Source organism: Grampus griseus (assembly GCF_964374135.1).
Source record: "Grampus griseus genome assembly, chromosome: 6".
NCBI classification, from domain to species: domain Eukaryota; kingdom Metazoa; phylum Chordata; class Mammalia; order Artiodactyla; family Delphinidae; genus Grampus; species Grampus griseus.
This window is the reverse complement of record NC_139000.1, coordinates 17,131,234-17,152,304: the sequence shown is the minus strand read 5'-3', so window position 1 is coordinate 17,152,304 and position 21,071 is coordinate 17,131,234. Positions and strand designations below refer to the sequence as shown.

Genomic DNA, 21,071 nt, shown 5'->3' with positions numbered 1-21,071 from the left:
ATTCTACTCATCTGTCTGTCCCGTGCCCCTACCAGAGTATGAGCTCCATCATGGCAGCAATTTTTATCTGTTCTTTTCATTCTGTCACTGCCTGACATCCTGCTTAAATTAGATGCTTGATAAATACCGGATGAATGTTAAATGAACAAATCCACGAATGAAAGAATAAATACCAAACCCAGTTCTTTAACTCAGATGCCAAAGCATGAAATCAGTCTACTAGACCAGGGGTTGGCATTTTTTTTTTCTTTAAAGGACCAGATGGCAAATATATTAGGTTTCGCAAGTCACAGAGTTATGACTACTGAACTCTGCTGTTGTAGCTACAAATAGTCATAGGCAATATGTTAACTAGTGAATATGGCTGTGTTTCAATAAAACTTTATGAAAAACAGCAGTTGGCTGGTGGGCTGTAGTTTGCTGACCCCCGCACTAGACCAGGCTCTACCCGGCCAAGCAATGTGTCTGGTTTTGCTCACTGTTAAATCTTGGTTCCTAAAACATTACTCAGCACAGCACTGTCACTCATAAATATTTTAAATGAAATAAAATATATATGAAACATAATTTCACTCTTCACTCTCTGTCACAGCTGTCTAATTGAACTTGCTGCAATCATAGAAATGCTCTTCAATACACAGCCACTAACCATGTGTGGCTACTGAGTACTTGGAACACGGGGACTGTGGCTTAATTCACATTTTAATTTAGGCACATATGGCTATTTGCTACTACATTGGACAGTGTAGGTCTATCACAATCATGCTTTTGCTTCATGGTCCAACTCTGGTCTCTCCCCCTACAAGAAGCCTTCCCTGACTGCTCAGGCTCATAGTAAACTGCCTTTTTTTTAAACAGTCCTACAATACTCATTTTATTCAATTCACGTTTTGAGCACAGCTCTAATAATAGCTAACATTTGTTAAGTGTTGTGTACCAGGCATTATGCTAAGTGCTTAATATGCTTTACCTAGTTCAATCCACGTAATCATTCTCTGAGGATTGTTATGTTGGCATCATCATCTACCACCATTTACCACTGAGAAAAACAGAGGTTAAGAAAGGGTTGGGAACGTGTCCAAAGTTGTGCAGGTCCAAAATGAAGGGGCTGGAATTTGAATCCCAGTGTACTGGAACCCAGAGCTCAAGTTCTTGACCATTACAAGATGTTTATTAAGAGTTGAAATGCGTGGTGGTCCCAGTTTCCTGTTTGTACATTCCTTCAAGAAATCAGGAAGCACGAGTGATCCTATTTCTACATCCTCCAGAGCCAGAGTTGGACACAGCATTGGCTTTCAGTGCAGATTTCCAGTACACAGAATTTCAGAGCTGGAGAGCACTTAGAGAAATCTAATGTAAACTCCTCTTATATTAAATAGAGAAACTGAGGCCCAGAGACAGAGTGGCATGTCAAAAGTTACATCTTGAGTTAAAAACTGCAGATCTAGGAGAAGCCCATGGAATTTATCTCCAAATCCAGTGTTTCTTCTTTCATCCACTCATTCCATTATTCATCATTAAACATCAGTACAATGGGATAAAGCAGGGAATAATATAGACAAAATCCTTGCCTTTTTATGGCGTACAGTCTCTTAGATAACAAGGAATTGAATACAGAACCACACAAATAAATGTATATTAATTATACATTGTAGCGTAGGCTAGCGGTTAAGAGGATAAACTCTGAAGCCAGACTTCTGAAATTCCAGTCTAAACTCTACCATTTCTTAGACGTGTGACTTTGGGAAAATCCATTCACTTACATAATTTAGATTCCTCACATGTAAAATGGTGATAGTAATAGGGCATTCCACTAATTCTAATACGCACAACTTTCCACATTTCAATATCCCTGAAAATGAGGACTTATGTGGTAATTATTAGCAACTTATGGTTATTAGTGGCAGCAATTTTTCCTTAACAGTGTGTAAGATATTGGTACATACATCTGTTTGTGTCTTGGTTTAGATAAAATATGACTCTATCTACCTCACAGGGTTATTGAGAGGATTAAATGAGATAATACATGTGACTTGCTTAGAAGAGGGCTGACACAGAGTTTGTGCTATATAATGTGCATTATTATTATTACTATCATTGTATTTACTATAAAGACAAAAGTAGAGTGCACAAATGGAGCTTAAAACATGGAGGACGGGGCTTCCCTGGTGGCGCAGTGGTTGGGAGTCCGCCTGCCGATGCAGGGGACGCGGGTTCGTACCCCTGTCCAGGAAGATCCCACATGCCGTGGAGCGGCTAGGCCCGTGAGACATGGCCGCTGAGCCTGTGCGTCTGGAGCCTGTGCTCCAAAACGGGAGAGGCCACAGCAGTGAGAGGCCCGCGTACCGCAAAACAAAAACAAAAGCAAAAACAAAAAAAACATGGAGGAATAACTGAGTCTAGAAGGTCAGCAAAAACGTCCTTGAGGAAGTGACATTTAAACTGAAACAAGAAGGACAAGGATGCATGAAGAAAGTGGCTTATACGAAGTGGAGGTGGGTAGAGGACAGACTGCAGCCTGCAGAGTGAACACACCTGCAAAGACCTATCACACTGGCTACTGGAAATGCCTCACCCTTGACAAGTGTGGACACTTCACAACATGGCTTTTGTATCCTAATAACACTCCCATCTCCAATCTATACTTTTGCCCATACTTTTGTTTATTTATAATCCATTGGTCATAAGATATTACAAATATATTTAGAAGCTTCCTGAATTTATTTTTTTTGATAGTAGGACAGAACATTCTTGGGGGGGCAAATATATTTTTGTAATACATTTGTTGGCTAAAATTAAACACAGACTCTAATTTAAATGACCGTAGATTATTTTCTGGATGATAAAATCTAGTTTTAGAAGCTGAGAGCGCTCTTCCTCATTGGTACAATTCTCCTGGACATAATTACCAGAGACGCATCTCAGGTTATCTTCCTCCAGGCAACTTTACAATATGAGGTTCTCACAACCTCTTTCTTTCAAGTTCAAAAGTAAAGACTGCCTTGAACTTCCAGTGGGACTGGCATGTTCCCAATAAGAAAATGTTTTCAAAGTCTCTTTTGCAGCCCATTCTAACCTTCCCATCCTTCCCAGCGCTTGAGCAGGCAGTCCTGTGGCTTGCTGTCATGGGCTCTCTGAAATTTTATGACCTCATCTTTGACACAGATTGTTCTTTTCCAAGGACCTCAACCCTCTTCCACAACATAACATTTTACAACACATTTAAACCAGATAAAGCCAGACTCCCAAACACAGATAAAAAATGGTTTCCCTACAACTCATAAGTGCTGTCCCAGTTTCACCTCTCTGGTTCTGCATGTTTCCCTCACCCCCAACCTAAACGGGTCCTTTCATTTTTTTCCAGGTCAACTTATTCTGCAAATTCTTTGTCCAAAGGATTTATGCCTGCCTCTGAGAATTCTCAGCAAACACCCACCACAGGGCGACTGCCAGAATGTCTCTCTCTGCTCCGGGCTAAGCAGACCCGCTCACACACTCACTCTCCATACAGTAGGCTCCTCACTCAGTCTGGGTCCAAATCCCAGCTGAGACACTTAGTTAAGTATATGACCCTGAGAATGTCAATCAGTTACTTTAAGACACAGCTTCTAGTATGGAAAACGGAAGCAATAATAACCACCTAGATGTGTTGTCATGAAGACCAAGAGAGTTCCTAAATCAGTCTCAGCATGATACCTGGTACACAACAAGTACAGAATAAACAGTAGATGCTGTTCCTGTATTCATGTCCCTCTTGATATCTCACCCAAATTCTACCATCCTTCTTTTAACTATAAGCTATATTTGGTCACTGTCTCACCCTCATCTGCTATAAGTAAATAATGAAGGCATCAAATGGAGCAGTCTGATGTGATAAATGTGCTTTTATGATTAACATTCATTGCACGGAATTTAGGCAGAAAAATCTTGGTCTGTTGTTGTTTGAACGTCTTTTGTTGGAAATGGTGTTGGATAGTTTGTTTACATTATCTTGTATGTCTGAAAAATAAGGCATTGGGTTCATTAATTTACAGTCAGTTTAGATGAGTTTTGTTTAATACATCTCCCAGGAAAGTTCGGGACCAAGGAATGGTGAGGTGGATAGCATTATAGATTCTGAGGATTGGTGGCTCACTTTATGAAGGACTGATTTCCCCAGTTGAGGTCCACTGGGGTAACAGCATAGCTGGACATGGACTGATCCTAACCAGATAAAGGACAGAGCTTACTCTGAGTTCAAGAATCAAGGGAGAAGGTGACTTTCAGCAGAGAATTAATTGTCCCAGATAAAAAAATCTTCAGCAAAAACACACTTAGCCAAAATGTCACTGTCAGCACCCTTAGGGCTACTCCTGGTCTTGACACCAGAACCCTACACCCAACCCACTAACCAACTCTTGACCTTTCAGCAACTGAAACTTGCTTCTCATGCATTCATTCATTCACTCATTCATTCACTCACTCATTTATTCATTCAAGAAAAGATGTATTGATGCAGGAACTGTTTCAGTACCTGATACGCAGCAATAAACAAGATGAGCAAAGGTCAACTCTTTATAAAACTTATGTTCTCATATATAAATTTCTCCTCTCTGGTCTGCCAGAAAGTTGGCTCTCTTTGGATAGATCTCAACTTATTTAACTGCACATCTCACTAAGCACCACCCAACGTAAATCCTATGTTATCTACTACATTACCTAGAAACCCCCCATGCTACAATCCCCTTCAAGGCAGAGACATTCTTATTCTCTGTGCATTCTTGGTCTTTACAACTTCATGAAGTCCTTGTGTTCCTTTAAACGTTAATAATACAGGGATCAGCAAATAACAGAAACAATCTATAAACAACTGGAAACATTTAGTACATTATGAGACATACATAGGACATAACTACACACATTGTATTCTCATTTCATATCCAATTGCAATGAAAAGTGGCTGCTGAAGACATGAAAATAAACTGCGTATGATGGCAAATATGACTGACATCTGTATCAATTTGAAAAGAAAATTCAATCTGCTTTGAATGCCATTTACAAATTGTTTCAATCATACTTATGTTCTAAGTTATTAGTGCTTAAAAGGTCATAGAAACATGAATTTTAAGCTGGAAAATAACTTAGGAATTATTCAGGCTTGTAATTTGTATCTTGCCACTAATTGACTGAGTGACACCAGGCAACTTGCTTAGCCTCCGTGACCCTCAATACATCAGACTAGATGATTGCTAGGGACCTTTCTAGCATTAAAATTATGTTTCCACTGATCTCCTTGTTGAAAAGAAGGAATATGAAGTTCACAATACGTGACATACCCAAGGTCAACTGACAAATCTGTGGCAAAGCTGGCACTAGGATTGAGAGCCTATGACTTTTTTCATTGCCCACATTTAAAAGTCACACAAGGACTAAATGAAAAGCCAGCAGATGGAAACATCCAGGTTACTGCAAGTTTCTTCATTAGGTGGTCGGGTCTTAGAGGCCAGAGGCTGTATCTTACTTTCTTCTCACATAATCTAACACAGTTGTGCATTGCTGAACTAAAGGTATTTCATAAAATAGTTGTTAAATTAATTGAAATGTTTATTAAATTAATGAAGTGAAGACACTATGGACTAAATAACTGATTATAAAATATAGCAGTAGACACTATGTTTTGAGTGCCCACCATAAATTAGGTACCGTACCAAGTGCATCTTAAATGTGATTTTTCATCTTCTTCTCATGACAACTGTGCAAAATGGGAATTATTTGCCTCTTTTTGTATATGTAAAACTGAGGCTTGGATATGTTAAATGACCTGCCAAAGTCAGTAAACAGAAAGGCAAGCATTTGAACCCAGTTCTGTAGGATTCCAAAGGATATTCCAATTCTACTCTGGTTCACTAAAGGCTTGAATGAATAAACGAATAGGTGAAAGAATTAGTGACTAAATGAGTTAGTGTTCTGCAGCTACCTGCCTCATGTGGTTGGGGCCATACTGTCAATGGTTTTGTACACAGAATTTAACATGATACCCCACCCATTTGCTGAGATTTAACAAAGCTGTTTCACACTAAGATTCACCCATGATGACATTTTTTAAATTACTTTTACTGAGGTAACTGGTTTGTAACACTATACATTTCATGTGTACATTGTATTTCTATTTCTGTACACGCTACAACATGCTCACCACCAAAAATTTAGTTTCCACCCATCACCATAGAGTTGATCCCCTTTATCCATGTCACTCTCCCCATTCTTAAGGTCAAGGCCTGATCATTTGGACTGTGTGGTGCTGCATTTGATCGGACCATAGCACGTAGTCCTTGAATGTTCACTTCCTGTCTTCAGAGAGCTGCAGAGTAACGGTAGTTTATTCTGGAAGGGAGCATGATGCCGCCCTCCGGCAACATTTTCAAGCCTTCTCTGAGCCATCACTGAGACTCTTCTTTGCCTTGGTCCTTGATTAGTTTGTTCTCATCCCATCCACTGTTACGATGGCAAATGTTTAATGATTGGCTTTCCAAAGAAAATAAGCCACGATTTGTAACATTTACCAATTTTGTTGGGTATAAATACCCTCATCACAGCCAATTTCCAAGCTACCTGCATGACAGAACTGAACAAACAGCTGGGACGAGATGGTAACACTCGACTCTCATGAGTTCACAGAAAATAATGAAAGGAGGAAGAAAGGGAGGGAGGGAGGGAGGGAGGGAGAAAGGAAGGAAATTTCCCTCCCTAGGCTCCTTGAAAAAATCGAATTCACCAACTTTCAGTTTCTTCCTCTATATCCGCCTATATATAAACTCAGATTTTAACTCCATACAAGCCAGCTCCAGCACACTCTGGAATCAATTCCATAATCGGCCCTGCAGGTGGTACTAATTATTGAAATCCCTGGACAAACACACCTGAGCTGGGCTATGGCACAGAGGCAGGAAAACTTGACCAGGCTCCTTCACACATCATGGCAATTATACATTCTTCAGCAACACTATCTCCCCAATTTCCTTCTCCTTTCTGGTCAGCTGGGAAGAATGATCCTTCTTGCTGACACATCCAATAAAGCATTAAGGCATGATGATCCGTACTTGGACTCCATGACTTGGTTCAGCCCTATAGATCCCCCCAACAGAAGGAAGGGCTCAGGGTCTCTTCCTCTACCTCATGTGCAGCACATTCTCCAGAGGCCAGCCCAGCTATGCTGCTCTCTGGTTCTGGGAATCACTCTAGACTTACTTCCTCTCTTTCTCCATCATCAAGATTCCTCTGCTCAAGCACCTTTTTTATTCATACTCCCTACTGATTCTACAAGGCTCAGCTAAAAGGTCATCTTTTCCATGATGGATCTCCTGAAATTCCCATCTAGAATACATTTCTCCCTTTTCTCCAGGCATGAGGTACTCTATAAATGCCTGTTCTTGATTTATTCTACATTGTGTCTTTTATAATAGCTGTAGAGGAGCGTATTATTTTTAATCCCTGCAAAAATGTGAAATCCATGAAGGCAGGAACATTGTCCAGTTTGTCTGTGATTTCTCATAGCACTTGACACACAAGACTTAACGCATTTGTGGAATTAAGAAAATATTGCTTGAACGGATTTAACAAACTGAAATAAATTTTACATAGTGGGTTTGAGTCAAGCTCCATGAAAATATATTTAGGGAACTTATGTTCCTATTTCCACTCCTTATCTGTAGATCATCCCATCCACTTATGTCCTGTGATTTGTAACAGCAAGGTGCTCTGCTGAAGGATAAATAAGATACAGCAGTAAGCTGGAAGGAGCTTACATTATAGCGTTGCAGTTTCCAAACAATAACTCACGTTTTAATCAAATTTCTAGTCAACAGAAAACTCTGGTGATACTGTAGAAGTCATCCATTCTACAGAGAGGAAATGAGAGGTAATTAAGTAAATAGAATTTTGGAAAGTAGATAATTAAAGGATAGAAGAAATTTCAGGTAGAGGGAAGAGCCTGAACTCTAGTCAGAAGGTAAAACTCTGCATAGGGTGTTTGGGGGGTGGGAGGATGGTGAATGTGAGCAGAGAGGAGAATGCAAAGGGGAATGTTCTTGGGAATGTATGTAGCTGAATGGGAGCGTGAGACTCTCTAGCTGGTGTGGCTACTGGACAGCTCTTGGTGACCCAATTTCTCTAGTGTTGGAAAATATTTAATCTGAGTTTATATGTAAGTGGGTATGGAGGAAGAAGCTGAAAATTGGTGAATACAAATTTTTCAAGGAGCATGGGAAGGGAAATTTCCTTCCTTCCTCCCTCCTTCCCCCCTGCTTCCCCCTTTCATTTTTTTTTTGTGAATGAATTATATGTCAGTATAATGATAAGTTTTAAAGATACACAGATGAGCAAAACACATGCTTTGAATCCCCCTCTCCAGCCCCTAGCAGAGCTTAAAGTCTGGTGGTAGATCCAGACGAGGAAAGAACAATGACCGCCCAGGGGCAAGGACTATAACACAGGGAGGCACGGAGGCTATGAGAGCAGAGAGGAGGACCCCTGAATTTGGTCAGGGCTGGGGGTGGCGAGTCATGAATGCCTCTGAGAGGAAGGATGTTTGGGCTTCATGAAATGGAAATAAAAAGAGCCCCTGGGACTTTCCTGGTGGCGCGGTGGTTGAGAGTCCGCCTGCCGATGCAGGGGACACGGCTTCGTGCCCCGGTCCGGGAGGATCCCACATGCCGTGGAGCGGCTGGGCCCGTGAGCCATGGCCGCTGAGCCTGCGCGTCCGGAGCCTGTGCTCCGCAACAGGAGAGGCCACAACAGTGAGAGGCCCGTGTACCGCAAAAAAAACCAAACAAACAAAAAAAACCAAAACAACAACAACAAAAAGAGCCCCTGGTCTCCAAGTAAAAGGAGGAGAAAGACATTTCAAGGGGGAGGAAAACAGCCCATGAAAGGGACGCAGGCATGAAAAGGCATGGTGCCTTCAGGGAAGTGCAGGTGTCAGTGGACCTAGAGCCCATGGTATGTGACAAATAGAGGCAGGAGATAAAGTGATAAAAGTAAGCATGATTTTGTCAAGATAAATAATGAATTAACAAATACGGTGACTGGGCCTCTCGCTGTTTGTTTAGAACATGACAGGACTATTTGGGAAGAAGAGTTTAGAGCCTTGCTGTACCAAGGGTAGTACCTGGGTCAGAAATATCAGCAAGAGCTGACGGCCTTTTAGGGAAGTAGAATCTCAGGCCTCACTGTAGACCTACTGAGGGCTTGAGAAGCATTGGTTAGGAGCACAGCATCCTAGGTTTGAATCCTGGCTCTGCCACCTGTGTGTGTGACTTTGTTCCTTTTATCTTTCTTCTCTGGGTATCAGTATCATCAGTGATAAAGTTGAGAAGGTCAACCCAGTGGATTCTAGCAACATCTTCAACTCTAAGGGGCTGATTGCGTGTGTGTGTGTGTGTGTGTGTGTGTGTGTGTGTGTGTGTGTGTGTGGTGTGTGTGTGTGTGTGTGTGTATGTGTGTGTTGGGGGTAAGAGGATACTGCTTAGCGTGTCAGTGCCTTAAAGTCTAAATGTTTTAATTAAGAGAAAGAAGATTCAGCTGTCTGGTCCAATGGTACACTAGAGTTGCATCACATTTTCTGAATAGCTTCCCCAGTAGGCCTATGTAAAGGCTGGAAAAATGTGTCTGAATATAGGCTCCCAACTAAAGGATAAGGAGGGAATGATGGTTAGAAAGCATAGTCCCTGCCTGATTCTGCAGAGACACAGGGGTTAGCCTGGAGAATCCCTCTCCTTACTCCCGAATTGCTTGCCCCATGGAGAAGCAGAAGAGAATTTGTGTAGAGAAAGCAAAATCTTGACCTGGGCCACTGAGTCCCCTCAGCTCTACAGAACCTTCCTCATGGCATCAGTACAGTGAGATTTTCAGGCAAGATGGCCAGAATCTTGTCAATGGAGAGGCAGGTGGTATTGCAGAGAAAAATATACCAGTATGAGTTGTAGGGAAGAGCACAGGACGGGGAGAAGGGAAACTGGGGTTCTAATGCCAGCTTCATTTCTAACTTGCTTTGTGATCTCGGTAAGCTTTTCTCCTCTCTAACTCCTATTTCCCTGTTTGTGGACATTAGTAGCTATTGGGCAGCAACTATGAGTAAGATGCTGTCCATTTACTAAGCCATAACTGTAGATCAGATGGTGTCTTTGGGGTTAATAGTATCCGTATGTTGTTGACTCACAAATTTCCATCTCCTGCTAAGACCTCTTCTTTGAATAAGACTTTTGGATTCAAATGCCTATTTCTCATCGCTACCTGATGTTTAGGAGTCATCCTGAACTAATACCCAAAATGGCAGTCTCCATCCCCTTCACCTCAGCCCTGACCCGCCTACAGCAGCTTCTGACTCAACAGATGATAAGTCTGTCATGTCACTGTTCAGACTGAACGATTTGGAATCATCTTTGACTCCTCTTTATTTCTCATCTTCCATATCCAATAACAAGTTCTGTCAAGTCTACACTCTAAATATATCCAGAATTTGATCATTTATCACCATCTTCTCCCCTAATCCCTGTGTTCCCAGCCACTACCAACTCCTGTCTACATTGGAAAAACAGTGCCCTTGAACGCCCTCTAAGTTGATTTGTCACACAGCAGTCAGAGTGGTCCTGTTAAAATGTAGGTCAGATCATGTTGCTCCTTTGCTCAGAATCCTCCAATGACTTCTCATCTCACTCAGAGTAACATCCAAAGTCCTTTTCCTATATAAGGCCTTCCAACCTCCCCCCATCACCACCCCCTTCCCAAGCTTCTTTTCAAGTTTGCATCCTAACTTCTCTCTCTCTCCCCTCCAACCATACTGGTCTTCCTGCTAGTGCTGAATCAATGGGATCTTCCTGTGCTCCTGCTGCAGAGGCTGTCCCTTGCTATTCCCTCTGCCTAGAATGCTTTCCCCGCAGATGTTAGCATGGCTTCCACCGTCTCCGTCTTAAAGTGCCGGCTCAAATGTTACCACCTTGGAGAAGCGTTCCCTGACCACTCTTTCTGTAATAACAACTCCACCCCTACTCCCAGCTCAGCATCCCTTATGCTTCGTGCTCTCCCCCCAGCATTTATCATCCCCTGACATAGCATATCCACATTTACCTGTTTGTCTATTGCAGCACTGTCCCACAGAACTTTCTGCAATGATGGTAATGTCCCGAGTCCTCCAAGAGGTAACCACTGGACACATTAGCTATGGAGCACTTGAAATGTGGCTAACGTGGCTGAGGAAATGTTTACTTTTATTTAATTTTAATTAACTTAAATTTAAACAGCCACAGGTGGCTAGTGGCTATCTTCTCAGGCAGTGCAAATATAATGTCTCTGTAGAATATGAACTTAATTAGGACAGAGATTTTGCCTTTTTCGTTCACTGCTAGGTCACCAATGCCTAGAAAAGTGCCGGCTACTCAATAAATATCCACCGAATGAATGAATAAATGAGCACACTAGGAGATTTCCATACATTATCTCATTTAATCCTAACAACAGGTTGTGAGTTAGATGCTACTTTCCTTCTCTAGTACTCAGAGAGAGAAAGTATCTTGCTAAGGGATGCCCAGCTAGTTTGTACCCTACAGCCAACATCTCCCCATTTAAGGTGAAAAAGTTCTGGGGATCTAATGTACAGAATGGTGAACAGTTAACCATATGGTATTACATGTGGAAAACTCCTAAGAGAGTAGATCTTAAATGCTATCACCACATACACAAAAAAAGTAAGGTGATGGAAGTGTTAATGAACCTTATTGCTGTAATCATTTATATGTGTATTAAATCATCACATTATACACCTTAAACTTATACAATGTTATATGTCAATTATATTTCAATAAAAATGAAAAAAAATGATAAAGAATACCCAGCTAGTGAAAGGTATTGATAGATAGGATCTAAGCTCAGGGATGTCTGGTGACATTCAGACACTTTGCTTTGCTGAAATTGGACTACATGTTCTCTGTGGTCCTTTCTGAGATGCTGTGGTTTTATAAGTATTTGCTTTGTTGTCCGGCAATGGCAGCACATAGTTTAACCCCCAGTGGGATGGATGGACCTTTACATAAGGCCCCTTGTCAATCACTCAGAAGCCATGATTCTTCAGGCAGAAGGAGTGCAGACCATCTTCCAGCCGACACCCTCCCTCCCTCTATCCCCATCCCTGCTCATGGCTCACCGGTTTCTGGGTCGCAGAGCTGCTCACAGGCATCTGTGGTCCTCTGTCCGCAGAGGTCCCTCACCCATGGGGAGGTGGCGTTGATCTGGTAATACAGGGACAGCTTGGCCGGGTTTAACCAGTCGGAGATGTCCAGGTAGCTCCCTTCACTCACCACAAAGCTGCTCCCTGTGGGGAAACAGAGAGAGAGCTACTTTCTCCACGAGTTTAGGGTACAGGTGTCTTGCCACTGATGCTGCAGGGCAGGAACAGAGACAGGTGCACACAAGCCATCCGCCCCGTGACCCCAGGTCCTCTGTTCTCGCTTAGCTACACACATTCACAGAGCATTTACAATGTGCCAGTCATGATGTCAGCTGCCAGTGGAGACAGACAAGTCAGACGTGAGAGGCAGTTCAGCCTAGTGCCTAAGGGTCAGGCCCTTAGGACTGACAGAGACTTGGGTTCAAATCCTGGATCCACCTTTACCGGCCATGGACTTTGGACAAGTCACTCAATGCCTCTGGGCCTTGGCTACATCACCTGTAAATAGGAATAGTAACGGAACCCACCTCATTGTTGCGAAAATGAAATAAATCAATGTAGATAAAGTGCTTAGCCAGTGCCTCACTTGTCCTAGTAAAGAATGATGAAACATTCAAATTTAAAATATAAAAAGAGCTTTTGTTTCTGTCACCCAGGCATCCCCCTTGGAACAGGGGTCACTCACTAATACCCCACAGCGGGGAGGCAGATTATATCCCTTGGAAGCACTGGCTGAGTATAAGGGAAATAGCATGCTGGCCCCCTGGCCTTGGTTGCGTTTTGTTTTGTTTTGTTTTATTGTATGAGAGAGAGAGAAAGAAAGAGAGAGAGAGAGATGGATTCAAAGAAATCTGTAGCACCTTTCAAAGAAAAGCAGCACGTATGCAATGGAAGATGCCTTAATGTTGGGATATAATAAGGAAAGATGGAGTTTGGGGTGAACTGGGTACTAAAGGCTCTATGAAAATGAAGCAGGTGCAACTCAGCTCTAGCCAGCTCTTGTCAAATGGGTCTAAAGGTAAGCGGTGCAAGGACTTCAGGTTTTCATCAGGAGAGGCTGAAAATTTACATTTTTATTGTAATCAACCGATTTGGAAATGATGGTTTAAATTGGTTCTTGAAAGCCTGTGTAGGCCAAACAGAGACCCCCCCTCCACACACGCACATACACACTTACACAGCCATATGTGGTTTACATACACATATACACATACATATATTACATATATTCTTTGGGGTCAAGGAGCAGAAGCCCATTCAGGGTGGCTGCATATTGGGTGTAAATGCTGAGTGTATATATGTCGCAATATAGTGAAGGTAGAATTTCACAGAGGGAAATGGGGGAAAAAAAGAGTTCAAATAGGACCAGGTTCCTCAAAGCTGGACTTGGAGAGTGGTTCTAGATTTATGGCAGATCTAGAGACCTCAGCAGAAGGAGATCTTAAATTGTTTCAAAATTAGCATGACTTGGCTTCTCTCCCTACATCTGCTTCTCTCTACCTCACTACCAAGCAACAAAATCTTTCCGTGTAGGCAATTTAAATTTTCCAAAGAGGGACTCAATTAATAGACATCCTGTGGGTTTGGCAGCAACCTCTTTGTCAGGTCCTATCAGACCCTGCTGGCTAACCAATGGTCGGGTTCGTCTTGCCTCTGGTACCCAGCTGTGGTCCAATGGGCAATGGTCAGAGAGGCAGGGCCACATCAAACCCTACCTGGCTGCCCTGAGGATCTAAGATTCCCTGGAAAGGATATGGGCATGGCAGGCAATGTTATCTTCTCTAAGTCATACACATGTTATGATTTATATCATTGTATAGAATGAGTTCCTAAATAAAAGCACAGTGGACGATATGGTTTTGGTGAGGATGAAAGAGGACTCTATGTGCAAAGCATTGGGAGTAGATAGCATCTGGCTGGGAGAAAAGGAAATGACCACATTTGAAGTTGGCCTTAAAATCCTTGGCAGCTAAAGCAAAAAAAGAAGAAGTCTGTTGGATTCCATATTTTAAATTTCTGGCAAGGGGAGATATGCAAATCGATCTCCAAAGCCATATTTTCCCCTCTGGAACTAAGCCCGAGCAGAAACATGTCACATGGGTCCTTGTGCAAGGCACTGAACGTCAGTATCAACTACAGATTTTTCTTTTAAAAAGCACAGTCATGCTGTTTAAGTGGATAATTCTTGTATTTATTCTCACTAAAGACTGAGGGATGGATATTGAATTATGTCCCAGGGCTGAGTTTGGCTAATCCCACTACTTGAGGAAAGCGACACAGCACAGGGATAAAGAGAATAGAGTCAGCAAGATACGTATTCAGATCTTCACTCCGCTACCCACCAGCTCTGTAAACTTGGACAAGAAAATAAATCCTCAGTTATATCCTGTGAAAGCTGTGAATACTGATTTCCCCTTCACAGGGTTAAAAAAAGATAAGGATTTAATGAGACAATGCATTTGTCTTAGGTCAGGTTCACCAGAAATCACTCTTAATGGCAGAGACTGACATGCAGGAGGTTTTTGGGGGTGTTCTCTTGTGAGGGCATGAGCAAAGAGGGGTTGGGCAGAGGGAGAAGGTAGATCGCCATGCCGTTGTAGCAAAGTCCTCAGCTGATCCCACGGGAAGCCCTGGAACTAAGATGGTCCTTCTGAGTTGTTCCAAATCAAGATAAGGGTGTCAGGTCTTCGTATCCCCACAGAGCCAGTCATAGGCTGTAAGACATCCCCGGGGAAGGGACATAAACTTGGATGAAGTGGTCCCTTTTAATGGAGGGCATTTCTCCAAGGAAGACTGAGAGAGAGTGGTCAACCGTCAACATTCCAGGTGGCTGGGGGAATGAGTGCCCCTGTTCTAATGAGAGATTTGGAAGCAGCATTACAACATCCACTATAGTACGTGAAGTCCCTGGCACATGGGGGAATCTCAACTTGCTGGAGCTATTTTCATTACTACTTGGATTTCTTATGAGCTTGGAAGCTCTGAATGCAATACTGGTTAACAGATCTTTTCAAACATGAGAAATATGATTCTCATTGGAAGTGACTCACTCGAGAGCAGGTTATCCTCAGCTTCCTTAAAAAGATACTACGCCTAGGTATACTGTTGGTTTAATGACACAAGGAAGTTACCATCCTTTGAACGCACTCTCTGGTCCAGATCCTGGGATGAATGCTCACTTAATCCTTACAAGAGCCTTGCAGCATGGGTATGTCCCTGCTTTTACAGAAGGACAACGTGAAGTTCAGAGAGATGTTGACTCAGCCAAACTTGCACAACTATTAAGTGGCCAAAGGGGAAACTGAACCCAGGTTTCTCAGCATTCAAAGCTGGGACCTGCCCATTATTCCAGACTGTCTTGAGAATTGGAGCTTTGGTTGGGTATCAGGCAGAGGTGACTTCCTTGGTCTTTCTCCTCCTCCTCTGGGAGTCTGTGCATCCCCCTTCAGTGTGTTCCTATAGTGTTGAAGGGCTTTTGCTTTCTCTAATAGGTTGTGATCTCCTGCAGGGAAGGATTCGTTCATTACTCCGTTGCAATCCAGCTCTCAGTAAAAAGGCTTTGCACATATTAGGAGCTTGGTGACTATCTGCTTAATGAAATAATGAAATCAAAATTCCATGCTTGATAAAAGGAGCCTGATTTTAACCCAGGCAAGATGGTTCTGTGGGACGTGAGGCCACCATCTTCTTGGTCCGCTGGATTTCTGAACAAAGTCACTATTCCTCGCCCCAGCAACTCATTTCTTGATTTACTGTCCTGTAGTGCGGTGAGCAGCACGAGCTTGGACTCTTAACAAATGTTGGCGCAGCCAGCCAGGAGCCTTGCTACTTGTGGCCAGCCGGCCCTGGTTGGGGAATTTGGGGGTAAGGCCCTAGCAGCTGCCGGGACAGCTTGTCCTGAGGATCTTTCCCTTCAAAATTCCCCAAAGTGGCACCAGCTTCCCCAGAGCTTGAAAGTTGGAGCAACAAATCGATGTTTGGGAGCCAACAGGGTCCGTACACTAGAAATCAACTCCCAGAGGTGATGTTATTATAAGTGCCAAAGGGCAGGAACTCTTAAATAAGTCTTTTGCATTGTCAAAAGGTACAACTGCTTCACAACAGACAGGCCGTGTGGATGAAAGGCTCTTGGTGCTGCAGCCAGGAGTCAGTCAGTGCTGTGCCTCTGAGGTGGGAGAGTCAACTTCAGGACACTGGTCCACAAGAGACCTCCCAGCTCCACGTAATATCAAACGGCAAAAATCTCCCAGAGATCTCCATCTCAACACCAGCACCCAGCTTCACTCAACGACCAGCAAGCTCCAGTGCTGGACACCCTATGCCAAACAACTAGCAAGACAGGAACACAACCCCACCCATTAGCAGAGAGGCTGCCTAAAATCATAATAAGGCCACAGAAACCCCAAAACACACGACCAGATGTGGACCTGCCCACCAGAAAGACAAGATCCAGCCTCATCCACCAGAACACAGGCACTAGTCCCCTCCACCAGGAAGTCTACACAACCTACAGAACCAACCTTAGCCACTGGGGAGAGACACCGAAAACAATGGGAACTACGAGCCTGCAGCCTGCAAAAAGAGACCCCAAACACAGTAAGATAAGCAAAATGAGAAGACAGAAAAACAGACAGCAGATGAAGGAACAAGATAAAAACCCACCAGACCTAACGAATGAAGAGGAAATAGGCAGTCTACCTGAAAAAGAATTCAGAATAATGATAGTAAAGATGATCCAAAACCTTGGAAATAGAATAAAGAAAATGCAAGAAACATTTAACAAGGACCTAGAAGAACTAAAGAAGAAGCAAGCAACAATGAACAACACAATAAATGAATTTAAAAATACTCTAGATGGGATCAATAGCAGAATAACTGAGGCAGAAGAACAGAGAAGTGACCTGGCAGATAATATAGTGGAAATAACTACTGCAGAGCAGAATAAAGAAAAAAGAATGAAAAGAACTGAGGACAGTCTCAGAGACCTCTGGGACAACATTAAACACACCAACATTAGAATTATAGGGGTCCCAGAAGAAGAAAAGAAAAAGAAAGGGACTGAGAAAATATTTGAAGAGATTATAGTTGAAAACTTCCCTAATATGGGAAAGGAAATAGTTAATCAAGTCCAGGAAGCACAGAGAGTCCCATACAGGATAAATCCAAGGAGAAATGCACCAAGACACATATTAATCAAACTATCAAAAATTAAATACAAAGAACAAATATTAAAAGCAGCAAGGGAAAAACAACAAATAACACACAAGGGAATCCCCATAAGGTTAACAGCTGATCGTTCAGCAGAAACTCTGCAAGCCAGAAGGGAGTGGCAGGACATATTTAAAGTGATGAAGGACAAAAACCTACGACCAAGATTACCCAGCAAAGATCTCATTCAGATTTGATGGAGAAATTAAAACCTTTAGAGACAAGCAAAAGCTGAAAGAGTTCAGCACCACAAAACCAGTTTTACAACAAACGCTAAAGGAACTTCTCTAGGCAAGAAACACAAGAGAAGGAAAAGACCTACGATAACAAAAACAAAACAATTAAGAAAATGGGAATAGGAACATACATATCAATAATTACCTTAAATGTAAATGGATTAAATGCTCCCACCAAAAGACACAGACTGGCTGAATGGATACAAAAATAAGACCTATATACATGCTGTCTACAAGAGACCCACTTCAGACCCGGGGACACATACAGACTGAAAGTGAGGGGATGGAAAAACATATTCCATGCAAATTGAAATCAAAAGAAAGCTGGAGTAGCAATTCTCATATCTGAGAAAACAGACTTTAAAATAAAGACTATTACAAGAGAAAAAGAAGGACACTACATAATGATCAAGGGATCGATCCAAGAAGAAGATATAACAATTGTAAATATTTTTGCACCCAACACAGGAGCACCTCAATACATAAGGCAAATACTAACATCCATACAAGGGGAAATCGACAGTAACACATTCATAGTAGGGGACTTTAACACCCCACTTTCACCAATGGACGGATCATCCAAAATGAAAATAAATAAGGAAACACAAGCTTTAAATGATACATTAAACAAGAGGGACTTAGTTGATATTTATAGGACATTCCATCCAAAAACAACAGAATACACATTTTTCTCAAGTGCTCATGGACCATTCTCCAGGATAGATCTTATCTTGGGTCACAAATCAAGCCTTGGTAAATATAAAAAAATTGAAATTGTATCAAGTATCTTTTCTGACCACAACGCTATGAGACTAGATATCAATTACAGGAAAAAATCTGTAAAAAATACAAACACAAGGAGGCTAAACAATACACAACTTAATAACGAAGTGATCACTGAGGAAATCAAAGAGGAAATTAAAAAAAGTGCCTAGAAACAAATGACAATGGAGACAAGACGATCCAAAACCTATGGGACGCAGCAAAAGCAGTTCTAAGAGGGAACTCTATAGCAATACAATCCTACCTTAAGAAACTGGAAATATCTCAAATAAACAACCTAACCTTGCACCTAACGCAATTAGAGAAAGAAGAACAAAAAAACCCCAAAGTCAGAGAAGGAAAGAAATCATAAAGATAAGATTAGAAATAAAAAAGAAATGAAGGAAAAAATAGCAAAGATCAATAAAACTAAAAGGTGGTTCTTTGAGAAGATAAACAAAATTGATAAACCATTAGCCAGACTCGTCAAGAAAAAAAGGGAGAAGACTCAAATCAATAGAATTAGAAATGAAAAAGGAGAAGTAACAACTAACACTGCAGAAATACAAAAGGTCATGAGAGATTACTACAAGCAACTCTATGCCAATAAAATGGACAACCTGGAAGAAATGGACAAATTCTTAGAAATGCACAACCTGCCAAGACTGAACCAGGAAGAAATAGAAAATATGAACAATCAATCACAAGCACTGAAATTGAAACTGTGATTAAAAATCTTCCAACAAACAAAAGCCCAGGACCAGATGGCTTCACAGGCGAATTCTATCAAACATTTAGAGAAGAGCTAACACCTATCCTTCTCAAACTCTTCCATAATATAGCAGAGGGAGGAACACTCCCAAACTCATTCTACGAGGCCACCATCACCCTGATACCAAAACCAGACAAAGATGTCACAAAGAAAGAAAACTACAGGCCAATATCACTGATGAACATAGATGCAAAAATCCTCAACAAAATACTAGCAAACAGAATCCAACAGCACATTAAAAGGATCATACACCATGATCAAGTGGGGTTTATCCCAGGAATGCCAGGATTCTTCAATATAGGCAAATCATTCAATGTGATACAGCATGTTAACAAACTGAAGGAGAAAAACCATATGATCATCTCAATAGATGCAGAGAAAGCTTTCGACAAAATTCAACACCAATTTATGATAAAAACCCTGTAGAAAGTAGGCATAGAGGGAACTTTCCTCAACATAATAAAGGCCATATATGACAAACCCACAGCCAACATCGTCCTCAATGGTGAAAAACTGAAACCATTTCCACTAAGATCAGGAACAAGACAAGGTTGCCCACTATTTCCACTATTATTCAACATAGTTTTGGAAGTTCTAGCCACAGCAATCAAGGAAGAAAAAGAAATAAAAGGAATCCAAATTGGAAAAGAAGTAAAGCTGTCACTGTTTGCAGATGACATAATACTATACATAGAGAATCCCAAAGATGCTACCAGAAAACTACTAAAGCTAATCAATGAATTTGGTAAAGTAGCAGGATACAGAATTAATGCACAGAAATCTCTGGCATTCCTATACACTAATGATGAAAAATTTGAAAATGAAATTAAGAAAACACTCCCATTTACCACTGCAACAAAAAGAATAAAATATCTAGGAATAAATCTACCTAAGGAGACAAAAGACCTGTATGCAGAAAATTATAAGACACTGATGAAAGAAATTAAAGATGATACAAAGAGATGGAGAGATATACCATGTTCTTCAATTGGAAGAATCAACATTGTGACAATGACTCTACTACCCAAAGCAATCTACAGATTCAATGCAATCCCTATCAAACTACCACTGGCATTTTTCACAGAACTAGAACAAAAAATTTCACAATATGTACGGAAACACAAAAGACCCTGAATAGCCAACGCAATCTTGAGAACGAAAAACGGAGCTGGAGGAATCAGGCTCCCTGACTTCATACTATACTAGAAAGCTACAGTAATCAAGACAGTATGGTACTGGCCCAAAAACAGAAATATAGATCAATGGAACAGGATAGAAAGCCCAGAGATAAACCCATGTACGTATGGTCCCCTTATCTTTGATAAAGGAGGCAAGAATATACAATGGAGAAAAGACAGCCTCTTCAATAAGTGGTGCTGGGAAAACTGGACAGGTACATGTAAAAGTATGAGATTAGAACACTCCCTAACACCATACACAAAAATAAGCTCAAAATGGATTAAAGATGTAAATGTAAGGCCAGAAACTATCAAACTCGTAGAGGAAAACATAGGCAGAACACTCTATGACATAAATCACAGCAAGATCCTTTTTGACCCACCTCTTACAGAAATGGAAATAAAACCAAAAATAAACAAATGGGACCTAATGAAACTCCAAAGCTTTTGCACAGCAAAGGAAAGCATAAACAAGACCAAAGACAACCCTCAGAATGGGAGAAAATATTTGCAAATGAAGCAACTGACAAAGGATTAATCTCCAAAATTTATAAGCAGCTCATGCAGCTCAGTAACAAAACAACAAACAACCCAATCCAAAACTGGGCAGAAGACCTAAATAGACATTTCTCCAAAGATATACAGATTGCCAACAAACACATGAAAGAATGCTCAACATCATTAATCATTAGAGAAATGCAAATCAAAACTACAAT

General features: G+C 41.5%; 1 protein-coding gene across 3 annotated transcripts in view; it reads right to left on the bottom strand.

Moving 5' to 3' along the window:
• The window catches only part of ASTN2 (astrotactin 2), a gene marked incomplete at both ends in the record, with an annotated part of 911,329 nt that overhangs the window by 481,548 nt on the left and 408,710 nt on the right, over positions 1–21,071 (bottom strand). For all 3 annotated transcript variants that reach the window (XM_082657265.1, XM_082657266.1, XM_082657267.1), the window contains one exon: positions 12,176–12,343. In XM_082657265.1, the coding sequence (XP_082513391.1) occupies positions 12,176–12,343 (168 nt within the window). The remainder of the gene's footprint in view (positions 1–12,175; positions 12,344–21,071) is intronic.